This window comes from Acartia tonsa, chromosome 14 (genome assembly GCF_053477335.1).
Source record: "Acartia tonsa isolate MP-2025a chromosome 14, ASM5347733v1, whole genome shotgun sequence".
NCBI classification, from domain to species: domain Eukaryota; kingdom Metazoa; phylum Arthropoda; class Copepoda; order Calanoida; family Acartiidae; genus Acartia; species Acartia tonsa.
The window spans coordinates 9,646,672-9,661,335 of record NC_137273.1 but is presented as its reverse complement, the minus strand read 5'-3'; the positions used below and the strand labels follow the sequence as shown (position 1 = coordinate 9,661,335).

At 31.9% G+C, this 14,664-nt stretch overlaps 1 protein-coding gene across 5 annotated transcripts in view; it reads left to right on the top strand.

The window, feature by feature from the left end:
• LOC145306113 (serine/threonine-protein kinase pim-3-like) overlaps positions 1-14,664 on the top strand; it is a 48,689-nt gene that overhangs the window by 29,918 nt on the left and 4,107 nt on the right. Inside the window, exons 6-8 of one of the 5 annotated variants that reach the window (XM_080148065.1) lie at positions 4,281-4,323; positions 4,870-4,930; positions 12,869-12,985. In XM_080148065.1, coding sequence (XP_080004191.1) covers positions 4,281-4,323; positions 4,870-4,930; positions 12,869-12,985 — 221 coding nt within the window. Of the gene's footprint in view, positions 1-4,280; positions 4,385-4,414; positions 4,476-4,505; positions 4,567-4,778; positions 4,840-4,869; positions 4,931-12,868; positions 12,986-14,664 lie in introns of all 5 variants that reach the window. The other 4 variants (XM_080148067.1, XM_080148068.1, XM_080148069.1 and 1 more) reach the window with 4 other exon arrangements.

Below are 14,664 nucleotides of genomic sequence, written 5' to 3'. Positions count from 1 at the left end.
TTGTTATATTTGACATTTAAAAAAAAAAATAGATAAAAAATTCGTACAGTACATAAATGTATTTTTTTATCACACAATGATGCGAGTGAAAGATACCCATTCAACCCAAAAAATATACTTAAATCTTATTATGAAATAACCACTTAAAATACTACTTTTTAAAGTTTAATAAATAAATTTAAATAGATTTTTAACAATATTTTTAAAACACAACTGAAACAAATTCGAACCCTGCTTTTTTAAAATGTTATTACGTCGTATTTTTAAAAAAAGGAAATAAATTCAAAACAAAAAAAACACTACACGCAGTTGACATGTAAGACAGGCGTATGTACATATTTAACTTATACAGCAACTGCGCTGCAAAGAAAATAAATAAAATTATGCAATGATTTCTTAGAAAGGAGACTTATTTTTATTAATAAATTTGTTACATAATGTTATTGTAAGTATAAATATTATTAATGATGTTTTTCTATAGTATAGACGTAATTACTTTTGTACACTTTAGGTCTTTTTATACTTAAACAAAAACGATTTTCGAAACAATTTCATACTTCATAATTTATGTTTTACAGTACAAATTCTAGATTTAAGTCTAGGTCGATTATGATTACTACTAGCGGCTTCGCCCCTAGCCTCTAGGGTTTTTTTTCCCAAAAAGGTTTGATCAACCTAATTTTGCATATTTTAGATTTAAAAAGAAAAAGTAAAATTTTTTTTTTTTTTGGGGGGGGGGGGGTTGGGGGTGTCCCACCCCCCAAGAAAATAGCTTAAAACCATCACAGGACCAGTAGGTATATTCCCTGAAGAGTAGAGCCCAATCGGTTCAGTGGTTACTGAGATCTTAAGCTTCAGACGGACAAGACAGACATCGTTCTACTTTGTATTATAGATATACATACAGCAGAAGACAATCCAATCAAAGAAAAGTTTTGTGTGCTTTCACTCTAAGATCTCATAAAGCACTAGACCTCTCCCCCTCCCGCCCTCCCTACCCTTTATTTGTAAATAGATTGAAATCATGGGGAAGGTGTTTTTCTAGCGCCACATTTCTACTAAGTGCCCAATATGACCTAACCTAAATTATGGAAAAAACTGATTAATTACTTTTTTAAATTTAAGGGGAGGTTTTTGTGCACTTTGAGGGAACCTGCAAAATTCTGCTTTAAAAAGCGCAATATTGTTACATAACATAATTGGACTTCTATGTATTCAAATAAACTCGTATTTTTTCAAAGAGAGATGATGATAAGAGGACAAAACTTTTTTGGAATTCACTATGATCCAAAAGAAGAAATAAATTATAAAACTAAGGGAGGGGCTGTAAATTTTACTTTCTTTTTTGGATAAGAAACTTCAGAGTCTATTTCAAATTTTGATTGGGTCATACATACCTTCTGAGTTCTAACTTGTTCAGCAACAATGTTAACTAATGGATGGGGTTAGCTGGTTAAGACTCTACAAAGTGTCCAATAAAAATTAGCCGTGTGAGTTCATAAAAGGGAGAGATGAGTGGAGAAGTGGGTAATGAAACCCCTTAAGAAGAAATGGATCTATTGAAGTCAAACAGCTCATTTTTTCGGACAGTAGAGTCTTTTAATTGGTATCAGGGTTGGCCATCAATTTATCGTCCATTGTCCTATGCTTTAAATGCATTCAGAAATAAATTGAATTGTCAAAAAATGGTACAATTTTTTTTGTTGTTGTTTGAGATAATAAATGAGCCATTTTAAATCTGTCTGACTTTTATCATATAAATGTAATTATCTAAATGAACAGTCATTACTATTTTTAAACACTTTAAGTACATTTTTATTTGTATTCATAAAAATTTTGCAACATAATCTGGAATGTTGTCATGCTTGTATCAATTGCAATTTTTTGGTGGGTACTTAAAAAAACGCTGAAATTATTGAAAAGTATAATTTTTATTTTTAAATATGACCTAACTATTAAGTAATCCTATTACCATAAGTGCATCAATATTTGTTTACTTTTAGTTAACTTTTGCTTTGCTGAAAAATATAATCATAGATATAATAATATTTAGGGTACACTGACAAACCCTTTAGGGTGACAAACCCTGAAGTGCAATAATCCCTATAGATGACAAACCCTATATAAGGACATCTCTTAAATAAAATGCTATGGGATTTATCTAAAATTGATAATTCTTAGAAATAAAAAAATCTTCCAAAATTGAAGACAAATAGTTCCAATCTATTTTTTAAATCTTTTTCAAGGCTTGTTGAGGTGTACTAACCCTTTGGGACTATTTTTACCTAACCTTCATAATAAATAAGCACTAAAAATACATTTTTTCCAAAAGATGCATATGTCCTATAAGCAATATGATTAAAAAATCATTTTAAGTGCCATTATCACTGATAAATAAAGAATTATGCTTTAAATTGAAATCAATGTATAATGTATATGATTATTAATTGTCCCATATATTTTCCTTAACTGATAAGTTAGGTAACATATTCTATTCTTGATTTAGAATTTAAATTTCATGTGAAATATTTGTAAGATTTTTTCTTAAATTTTCCTGACAATAAATATGTAACTGTTGTTTTGTACATTTGTCAGGGATCTGAAGGAATAAGACAATGGATGGTAAATTTATGGGCAGACCTTTATATAATAAACAAAATAGCCTTTTTATCGATTAAAATTGTTACCAGAAAAATCAAATTTTTAATACCTGAGATTTAATAAGGTCTCCAAGGTTATTAAGACAGTAAAAAAAGTAACATAAAGCTTTGGGGACCAGCACAATGTCCCCATCCTCCCTGAAATTTACAGACAATAAGTTATGCAATTCCTTGTGTTCAAATTTCTCTTTGTATTTAGTAGTTTTTACAAAAACAAAAGAATTTAAGTGCACTCTCGGGTTCTGGATAACAATAAAATACAAATTGCATGTATTTTTGTATGACTAATGCTGAAATGGTTCACAAAGATTTAATTTGCTTTGATATTGATCTAAAGGAAAGTTTTATCAAATCTAAAATGCTCTTATTTTTAAGTACAATTATTTTATTTCTCCTAAAAATTATTAATTAAAGGAAGTATGGATCAAGAATTAAAGATGAGCTATTGCTCAATCATCTCTTTGGAAAGAAAAAATCTTTGGATTTAGCCATCTAAATATAAAACCTTTCAAAATCTATAAAGTTTTACTCTTCAAATCTTTACTCTATGAATTTTACTATTTTACTCTAAAATATAATCTAATATAAGAAAGCGCTGTCCTCCTCTTTTACAATGTTACTCTATGGATTTAGTCAGCATATAGTCGTTGACGACAACAATAATATAAGAGCATTACTTTGAATTGCACCAAAGGATGTATTATTACTTGGATCTTACACCAGATTTTGACGTTCTTTAATAAAGTGAAACTTGCAGCGGGCTAAAATAACCATACCCACTTTACACCATTTAGCAACCTAAATTGACGACAAAAAATACCCTGTTTTAATATCCACATATAATATATCCACGATTGCACCACGCCAAATGAGGGGAAGCAAAAGGGTGTTAGGCAAATTTACTATTTGCAGCCTGGGAAAGAGGAAACATTAGTCCATTTATTACACTAGTCCCCAAAGTTTTCTAATAACGTTTTCTTTCATGTTGGGTTAACAATTTTGGGGACTTTTATTTGATTGGTTGGTTCTTTAGAATAAGGGTCAAAACGTTTCAACTGCTAATTGTAATCTACAGTTTGTGTATCATCATTCGGGATGTACATCAATTTATCAGCCATTGTCTTATCCTTTTAGATCCCCGATTGAATAGTTTATTTAAAGATAAAATATAAATACTTTTTTCAATTTTCTATCTGAAGATTTTTTTTACTCCGCCCTGTAAATTTTATGCATATAACTTGCCAAGAAACAATTTAGTCCAAATCTTTCATAATCCCAGTTTAATTTTGTTTCAAAATATATTAAATTAGATTTTCTTTTGGTTGAGATATACATTTTTAAACAGAAAGTCAGCATATTAGTTTTCTCAAATCTGGGAGGGAGGGGACATTGGACTGTAAATTACAATGGTACCCAAAGTTGTGAAACCTCAGTTGGCTCAAAAACTTTGGATATTGAAATTTGATTTGTTGATTCCAAACTAGTAGTGTCTAAACTCTTTAACCAATGATTGTATTCTCTATTAAAATAAATTCAGCTTATTATTGAAATATTGGGATTGGGAGGAAATTCAACACCTTTTAGTAAAATATACCTTAATAAAATTTTATAATTTTTCAGGTACGCGAGTGTATAGTCCGCCAGAGTGGATACGTGACAGCAGGTACCATGCAGAGTCTATGACAGTCTGGTCCCTGGGTATCCTTCTGTATGATATGGTTCAGGTATAGTGCATAGATAGATAGATACATCAGATACCATGCAGAGTCTATGACAGTCTGGTCTCTGGGTATCCTTCTGTATGATATGGTTCAGGTATAGTGCATAGATAGATAGATACAGCAGGTACCATGCAGAGTCTATGATAGTCTGGTCACTTGGTATCCTTCTGTATGATATGGTTCAGGTATAGTGCATAGATAGATAGATACAGCAGGTACCATGCAGAGTCTATGACAGTCTGGTCCCTGGGTATCCTTCTGTATGATATGGTCCAGGTATAGTTGATAGATAGATAGATACAGCAGGTACCATGCAGAGTCTATGACAGTCTGGTCTCTGGGTATCCTTCTGTATGATATGGTTCAGGTATAATGCACAGATAGATAGATACAGCAGGTACCATGCAGAGTCTATGATAGTCTGGTCCCTGGGTATCCTTCTGTATGATATGGTCCAGGTATAGTTGATAGATAGATAGATACAGCAGATACCATGCAGAGTCTATGACAGTCTGGTCACTGGGTATCCTTCTGTATGATATGGTCCAGGTATAGTTGATAGATAGATAGATACAGCAGATACCATGCAGAGTCTATGACAGTCTGGTCCCTGGGCATCCTTCTGTACGATATGGTCCAGGTATAGTTGATAGATAGATAGATACACAGGCAGAAGGATAGTTTTTCTACTTCTCTGTCAAAATTAAGGTAGTGTATACACCCCCTAGTTGTCCACCCTTCTACACTAATTTGACAGGGGCTACACCCCCTAAACACCCTTCTTAATTTTAAGGGGGTCGTGGAAAAAAAAATATGCCCACTTCGCGCGTCAATTTACCAATCAAAAGACGCTTGTTTGACGTTTGAATATGTTGATTATATAGGAGGGGTGTTACCACCCCCCTTACGATAAAATAATGGTAAATTGTAGCAACAAGGTTCTACACCACCTAAAACACCCTTTTTAATTTTAAAGGGGTCGTGGAAAAAAAAATATGCCCACTTCGCGCGTCAATTTACCAATCAAAAGACGCTTGTTTGACGTTTGAATATGTTGATTATATAGGAGGGGTGTTACCACCCCCCTTACGATAAAATAATGGTAAATTGTAGCAACGCTACTGAAGAGAGCATAGTCTAAGATTGAGTAATACTGCAAGAAGCTAGTCGACTAGTGCACAAATATAATACACAGAAAAATATACAGAAAAGATATAAAAATCTCTTTTAAAAACAATTAGTAATTTAAGACAAATATTATCTATAGTAGACTACCCACCCATCCTTTTCCATAATATTTTTGTAAAGAAGTGCATGTAAATGGCCTAAAACCTGCCCTAAATCAACCATTTATATCTTAGACATGTTAACTTTTTGTTGAGCCGTAACTGAGATCTTATAAAACAAAATATACAAGTTAGTCTTTAAAAAGGATTCAAAATGCATGGACATATATCTTTTTAACTGTTATTTTATACATCTTAATTGGAACTGATGATCTATTTTTATAGAGAAACATATGTATTCCGCAAATAAATAGTTAAAAAAATTAAATGTGTTTATACATATAATAATAATTTATATGTAGGATAAAAGTCCATTTCCTCGACTACGAAGAAAAGTTGAAGAATGTTTACCTATTAACTTTATTATATTCAATTTGCCAAATGGGATATATGCAAATTTGCGGCAGAAAGGATTATTGGCGTGTACATGGTTTGGGAGGAGGTTATAGCCCCCCCCAGAACATTTAAGATTTTAGGTATTGGGTTTAGGGGTAATAGTGTAGTTTTCCTGAGAACAATTATAGGGGGAAGGGATATTTGAAAGTGCTTTTTACCCCCTCTCCCACCCTACATTAAGATTATGTGCATTGCATACCCTTAGAAAGGATTCACATATCCTAGCAATCGTGTATACATTAATTCATTTTTAAAAAGTAGTTTATTGAATTAGACATTAAAACGATTAGCTGTAATTTAAAATAAAAATAAAAAAAGAATATTTTTAATGGGTTCAGGATAGTATTAATATACATAATCATTGTATTTTGACTATTTTAAATCTTTTCTTTTTTCATATATCCCTCTATCTGTTTCTCTTGAATTTGAAATTATATTTCTTTTACATTTTGAGTATATCTGGTTTCAATGGTCGAATTTGAGAAAAGTTTAAGTATAAAATATGAATAGGAAAGTATAAATGTTACATAGGATTAGGTCGATTTTAAAAAGCTACTCTAATATTAGGGTATGTCCGTCCGTACGTACTTAAGTATATACGTCCGAAAACCAAATAAACAAACTTTACTTTAAAAGTTGAATATTCAAAGCGAGTATAGTATTGAAAATTAGATTTGTAAGCTTGTACTTTGATTGTCAGGATTTATTTAACATAACTGTACAGCAGTAAAATTTGTATTTTAAAGAAATATTTTGAATATTAATTATTGATTTAGCTACGTAAAAACAATATCTTATTGTTGAATTGACAGTAAACTATATTACAGAATAAATCTTGAATTTATTATCATAATATAATTACAATTTAATGAAGTACAAATGTATAAGATAAATCTTGGCGATCCTGTAAGCATTGATCAAAGAAACAAAATGCAAAGTATATCGTTGTATTTGGGTAAAATAGTAAACAGGCGCATGCATAGAGATTTATCAGGATGAAAGGACTTAAAGGGATATAAAAGGATACTGCCCCTCCTATAGTGTCCTTGTATTGATTAGGAAAAAGATCATAGCCCTTATTTCCCTGTAAAAATGTATGCAATTTTCCAAAGATGTGTGAGAGTATAATTTGGGGGAGGGGATTAATTTACTGACCCTATATACTTACAAAAAAAACTATATAAGTTGCAATATTCCAGAGGTAGTGTAATATAATATGGGTAAAGATTAATCTCCTATCCCTTATATCCCTGTAAAAAAAGTATATAAGTTGTAATATACAGGTATTGGAGTATATTTAGGGACATTAATTTCCTATCCTTATATTCCTGTAAAAAAAGTATATAAGTTGCAATATTCCAAAGGTGTTGTTGTATAATTCAACTACAAACAACAAATATACGTGGTAGCATCCCTATAATTTACCAGTGGACCCAACTTGAGCCCCCTCCCTTTACTAGTCCATTTTCTGTGACTATGAAATTTTAAAGTTAGTATGTTTTTCAACCTATTTTTAAAAACATTACACTATTCTAAGAAATGAAAATATATTTCGATTTTAGCAATCATTTTCAATTCATTTTGTCACAAATTCATTTGAACCTTATCACCAGAAAATCTGAATTACAACTAAAGAAGTTTTAATAAAGAGAATAAAACATGACTTTTTATGAGGAGTAGGGAATAATTTTTGGCCTTGTTTCAGGAAATCAGTGGGTGGGGCAAATGAATTTATTAAAGGAATTTTTTGGATGGTTAGGAAATAAATAGATGGAGTTTTGGACAGGTGAGTTTCTTTGAAATGTGACTACGGTCCTTACAGCTTTAAACCCGCGAGGCATTTTGAAACTTTACCTATCTTAACCTAACATGAAGTAAAATTAAAGATATGTAGATTCGATTCTCGGTTAAGACAATAGACAACAAATTGACATACATCCCTCATAATGATCTAAAAATATTGGCTAACCAGTTTGGACAATGCAAGTTTGAACCTGCCAATTAACATTTAATAAATGTATTCAAAGTTTTTAACTCATCAAATAATAGAGCGTTTTGGGGGAGGTAATTATAGGTGTTTTGGTGTCTCATAAGAGGTTATTGCCAAATATATTAAAAAGAAAAACATGCACGATCCTTCAGGCATTCGGAGGAACAATGAACAGCTAAAAGTTATTAACTAAAAAATAAACCCCTCTTATCTAAGGGTTTTGTATTCGATGTGGTAGGAAAAGAAGAACCGAAAATAGCCTGAAACAATCACAAGACCCTATATTACGTTACAAGCTTCACTAAGATAGCAAATGTTGAGTAATTGGCAAGATTTTAGGATCAAACTTACTAAGAACTCTCGTTTGGTACCTATTTGTTCTTATAGGCCTTAAATGTGTTTTTTAAACCTGTTAGAATAAATATTTTGATTTTTTATAAATAAATATTATTACCATGCATAATAAAATATTGCGATGAAGAATTTCATCTGAATTTTAGCATGGAATCTTAAAAGATAAGAAAACTGTGAATGCAGAAATTAGGGTTGGGCCGGATATCCGGCCATTTTTAATATCCGGCCGGATACCGGATATTGAAACTATCCGGCTCTATAATTTTTTATACTTTACACCAAAAATCTCTGCTTTTTAAAATCTTAAATGGCTATAATTTTCTTATTATTGAAGCTAGAAGAACATTTTTTCTGAATAAGTTTAACTTTATGTAAATTTATATAAGATTTCTGAAGAAATTTTTTTTTTACTACTTTAATATCTGGTAATTTAGCCGGTTATCCGGCCGGATATCCGGTAATTTGGCCAAATAACCGGATATTTGCCGGATATCCGGCCGGTTACCGGATATCCGGCATTTGAAATCAGCCGGATATCCGGTATCCGGCCAAAAAAGTATCCGGCCCAACCCTATCAGAAATATTATTCAGAACATACTGACGGATTGGCCTTAATTGTAGAAAAGCTTGAGAAAATTAACAAAGAAACCACACGACACTACACTGCGGGTTTTAATCAGTTTCAAAATACAAAAATACAAAACAAAATGCAAAAAAAGTTGCATAAAAAATGTTGAAATATTTGGTAAAATGTTATTATGTAAGTTTCCTAAGGAAGTAATGGATGATTAAATTTTTTAAAATTTATATTTTTAGGGAGGGAAGGCAATTGGACTGAAAAATATACATATGCCCTAACTTTTCTCTCATTCGTTGGCTGAAAAACTTTGGGTAATTTTATCTAGTGTTGATTGGTTGATACAAACTAGCAGTGTCCAAACTTTTCTGCCAATGATTTTAATTTAAACAACAGTTTATTTTGTTTATCATCATTGGTAATGTTACTAACACCAGGCAGACAACCAACACATTGATGACACAGCCTTTGTCTTAAAGTATTTGTATATCATTTATTTTTTGTTGCTCCAAATTGGATTATGATGTTTAATCTAAAATAATCGTTAGATTCTCTATTCCCGTATCCCTGGTTGTTGAGCCCATCGAAAAAAAACTGCATCGTAGTTTTATTACTGCAGTCTTTTTATAACATTTTTACTCTGCACAGCTGCTCTTGAATTAATCTGTTTGTCCTTACGCTGCAGTATATAAAGGAGAGTTGATTGAGACCAATGCTCTTAAAATTATACTTGTATCCAAAGTTTTATAAACACTCATTGGTTGGCTTTACTTGGTTGGTTCATTAACTAACAATATCCAAACTTTTCAACCAATGGTTTTAGTCTACACTTGGTTATCATAATTGGCAGTGTACCTTCATTTGTCCTCTAATGCCTTATCCCTTAAGATCCCTGAGTATTTAGGCAGCAGTGCAACTTATTTGAATGTATCTGCAATGGATATTGTTATCCTTGTTAATTTTGCACAAAGCTCAGTTGTACATACACACGTTGGTAGTAAGTAGTACTTTAGTTTTTCTAATAATTGCAACATTATTGTTTCTGAACTTATGGATGCAGTCATTCCTGTTTCTACCTCTGCAAAACATTTTACCCAAGAAGCGTAGCTGCTTTATATATTGGGTATATGATTGCCTGCATTTCCGTAGGTCTTTTCATAAAAGAGTCCAATCTTTAGGGAGGGAAGGGAAATTAGACTTCTAAAATTCTAAAATCTTATTATTTTATTCTACAATAAAGTATTTTGTTTATTTTAATGGGGCATGTACATGAATTTATAGTCAATTGTTTTATCCCTAGAAAAAAATAAGCTTAACTTGTTATTGCTGCGCTACTTGCGGATATATTTATCCTTGTTAAATGCCAATCGTGTTTCCAAGTACTTTTTTGAATGTTGTCATCCTTGTTAATTTAGGCAATAGTGCTGCTGCACATTCTTAAGGATTGTCAATCTTAAAACAGGGTGTACATCCATCTCCGAATATTCGCAAAAAATCATTTCTTATATAAAAGGAATAGGATCTCTGTATGTCTGTCTATCTGTTTAAACTGAAGGATCTCTGTAACCGCTTGATTAATATGGTTCTCCTTTATAGTGTAGCTTCTTATAATTAAAGGGATGGTTTTTAACTATTCGGGGAGGGTACAACCACCCCTCCCCTACACCTAGAAATATCGTCCCTATAAAAATGTCCCTCCCTCTAGCTATTTTTTTACTGTTTTTTTTTTAAATTTAAATAGAAAGATGGTGCTCGACTCCCCCCCTCCCCATCTTAAAAGGCGTAAATGATAACTATAGAATAAAGAAGTCGCTTAATAATGAGAGTGAATCAAAGGGGAACGAACAGTTTTTTTCGGAAACGATGTCACACCAAATAAAAAAAAAGTGCGTTTACGTAATATTGTTGTTGTTCGCGGATAATTTTATTTTTCATACCACATTTTTAGAATTCATAGTACAAACTACTCAGCTTTTATATAGCATGCGTAGCTGCTCTACAATTTTGATCTGTCTGTTTGTCCTTTCTTCTGGGTTGGTACTGCTGCTTTTGAGTATTTATAAAGGAAGAGCTGAGACATAAGACTGTAAAATAAATTTGACACCCAAAGTTTTATGAAAAAAATGGTTCTCACATTTTTGATTGGTTACATCTAAACTTTTAGACTAATATTTTTGATCTACCAAAGGAATAATTTTGTTTGTTATAATTGGTAGTCAAGCTATTAATTTATTGTTAATAGTCTATTTCTTGAGATTCCCCAATCCCTTCGAAGTCCTTCTTCCGTCGCGTTTTGGCTAACAGTAACCAACCAATGATTTTTGTAAAGCTTTCATATCAAATTTTTTTTTTGTTAAACTGCAACAAAGATACATAGATATCTCTCAAAAAAAGGATTGATAGGTAGATATTTAAAAATTGCATATTGCATGAAAATTGCAGATGTTGAGAACTAAATGCAAAAATTTGGCAATACTGCACAAAATACAGGGATCCTAAGGGATAAGACAATGGACGAAAAATTTATTAAAAACCCTATAGAAAATAAAAAAAATATCCCCTCCTGTAGATTTAAATTGCTTATTGAAAAGTTTGGAAACTAATGGTTTAATACCAACCAAGTACCTAAAGTGTTGAGCCAACGAATAAAATGACGTGGTTATAAAACTTTGGGTACCAATGTCCCCTTTCTCCCTGACAAATATCTTATTTACTCATATCTCCTCTTTTCATTTTCTTTCTTTATCTATTTTTTCTTTGTTTCTTGGTTCTAACTTTCTATTTGGATTTTAAAAAAGCAATATTTTGCAGCGCCCCTTCAATGTAGGAGCTCCGTATTCGATGTTAGATAACATAAAACCATATCAAGACCAACGAGACCAATGTAAGGATTCCCTAAAATAAACTCAAACGGCTCAATGGTTAGCAAAATCTTAATAGACAAACAAACAAAAAATTGACTTCTGTATATAATACTAGCAGCGTTGCCCTTAATATCTAGGCGCTTCATCAGGTCAAACAGGCAAAAAAATAGGCTAACACCAACAAAAGATCTTTGTGAAGCTTCCCTAAAAACTACGAATCGATCAGTTCAGTAGTTATTGAAATCATACGATTCAGACAGAAAACCTTACTGCTTTATATATTAAAAAAAGTTTTAAACCACCCCTAGATATTAATAAAGACTCCTTGAGCAGTACAACTCAGTCAGACCAGCAATTTTCAAGATATTTAAGCATCTAAAAAAATATAAAAACAAACTAAGAAATTTTGACATTTTTTTTACATATAGTCACTTTGAATTAAACTTAATTAAATTAACATGAAATAAGGATGACAACATCCATAAAAGCGAAGCACTGAAACTGTAGGACAAACGGACATTAACACTTATATAGTGTCAGAACTGAATAATTAGAATATAAATGTATAAGAGTTGAAGCAAAATTGTAGGTGAAATTTGTTGAAAAACTGCTTGATACAGGATAATGTTTATGGACATACTTACATTTTAAGGACTTGATAATAGAGTTGCTTTGCTTGAAACATTATACTTTCTTGTCCCAGGAATATACATACCAAAAATCAGATCAATCGGATGATTAGATCACAAAAAAATTGTTGTTAAAAAAGTAAAAAATCAACATGTTTAAAATGTACGTACGGACATTCTTGTAATGATTATAGAGTTGCTACGCTTTCTAAATCGTACCTAACTACTATAGGAATCACCATGCAAAGTTTGAAATCGATAGGACAATTCTAACATGCCTAAATTAACTAAAAAAGCTATCCGTTTGTGACGCACGGACGTACGGACCGAACCTAATTATAGAAAAGCTTCGCTTTTAAAAATTGGCAATAAATATTTTTTTTTATTTCAGGGTGACATACCGTACGAGCACGACGAGCAGATCTGTAGCGGTCAGCTGAGATTTCGCAAGATAGTCACACGTGACTGCCAGAACCTCATTCTTAGATGCTTACAACTCCGTCCACAGGTAGTTATCCGCTGGATTAGAACCGGTTCTCAGTCATAATGAAAAATTATGTATAGCATCGTATTACAGACAATTTTTTTTACGAATAGCAAAATGAAAAATCATAAAATTAATACCAATTTTGTTGGCTCGTTCCGTCGGCCCCTCGGGACTAACAAAACCGTAAATAATCTTCTAATTTATTGTTTTATTATCCGCGGAAAGCTGTCTAAAATACGATGCGATTTTTAACTATTTCTAGGCTACTCTATAACTCCAAATATTTGTCTGTTCGTCTGTCCGTTGAAAAGGAAATATAATTTTTGCTATCTGAAGATTGAATCAAGCAGTCAAAATTCCTGAACAGTGCCCAAATTTGTAGCCAACTAATTGTAACGTGGTTATAAAACTTTGGGTACCAGTGTAATGTCCCCTTTAAAAGTTAACTTTTTTACTGTTTACTTCAATAATCAGACAGAATTGCAGTTTTAGCCTTAATAATAATTATTATTTGACATTTTTGCGTTATAAAAAGTTTTTTTAAAAATAAAAATCATTAATTGATGTCATATTATGCTACTTTTTAATTACTGGATGTCAATAAAATTAATGATTTTGCCGATAATGTTTAGTCTAGCCTATATAAGTTTAGTTATATAATAATATTTGATAATAGTTTAATAAATATAGAATATATTCCAAATGATGATACACAAAATTACCCTTTATCCAGAATAAAATCGTCATCTGAGAAGTTTGAAAACTACTAGATTGAAACTGTTTAAAGTTCGATAAAAGTATCCAAAGTTTTTAAGCAAACGAATACGGTAACGGGGTTATAAAACTTTGGGTACCAGTATGATTTATCGTCCAATGTTCCTTCTCCTCTTGTTATATGGGCAAACAAGATTGGGTACATTTCTTCATATCATGCATCACAGACCGATGATGGACGTACGGAAATTTCAATAATACAAAGTAGCTTGATGTCTGTCCGTCCGTCTGAAGCTTAAGATCTCAGTAACCACTGAACTGATCGGATTCTACTCTTCAGGGTATATACCTATTGGTCCTTTGGTGGTTTTAAGCTATTTTCTTGGGAGTGGGACACCCCCAACCCCCCCAAAAAAAATCCCCCCCATTTTTTTTTGTATAAGATTTCCTTGGTCCTTTTTTTACGAATTCCACCTTAACTCTTTTTTTGATCACCTCTTGGGGCAAAGCTAGTAATTATCATAAAGTAGCTGTGCTATTAAAAATGTACTATAGCAGAAAACTGTTTATTTACCTACTTTTTTTCACACAACATTTTTGTATTGGCGTATCAACTCTTAAAGTAACTCTTCCTCGCTCAAATTTAATTTAATGGATTTTTACTACATTTTTGGGAATAGGGGGGAGTGGAATTATTTTCTAAACATGCCATTTTTGGGTGTTATCCTTCTTCCCTCGACCAATAATAGGTTTCATAAAAAATTATGGATTGATTTTTTCGTCTACGAGATACAAATGAACATCTAGCAAGCTGCTCTGGAACATACCAGGGAGGGAGGAGACAGTGGACTGGTTACCAAAGTTTACAAATGCGTTTTCTCATTTGTTGGCTAAAACATTAAGTATTTTTATCAAATCTTGATTTGTTGATACAAAACAAGCTTTGTCCAATCTATTCCACCAATAATTTTAATCTACAGAAGGGA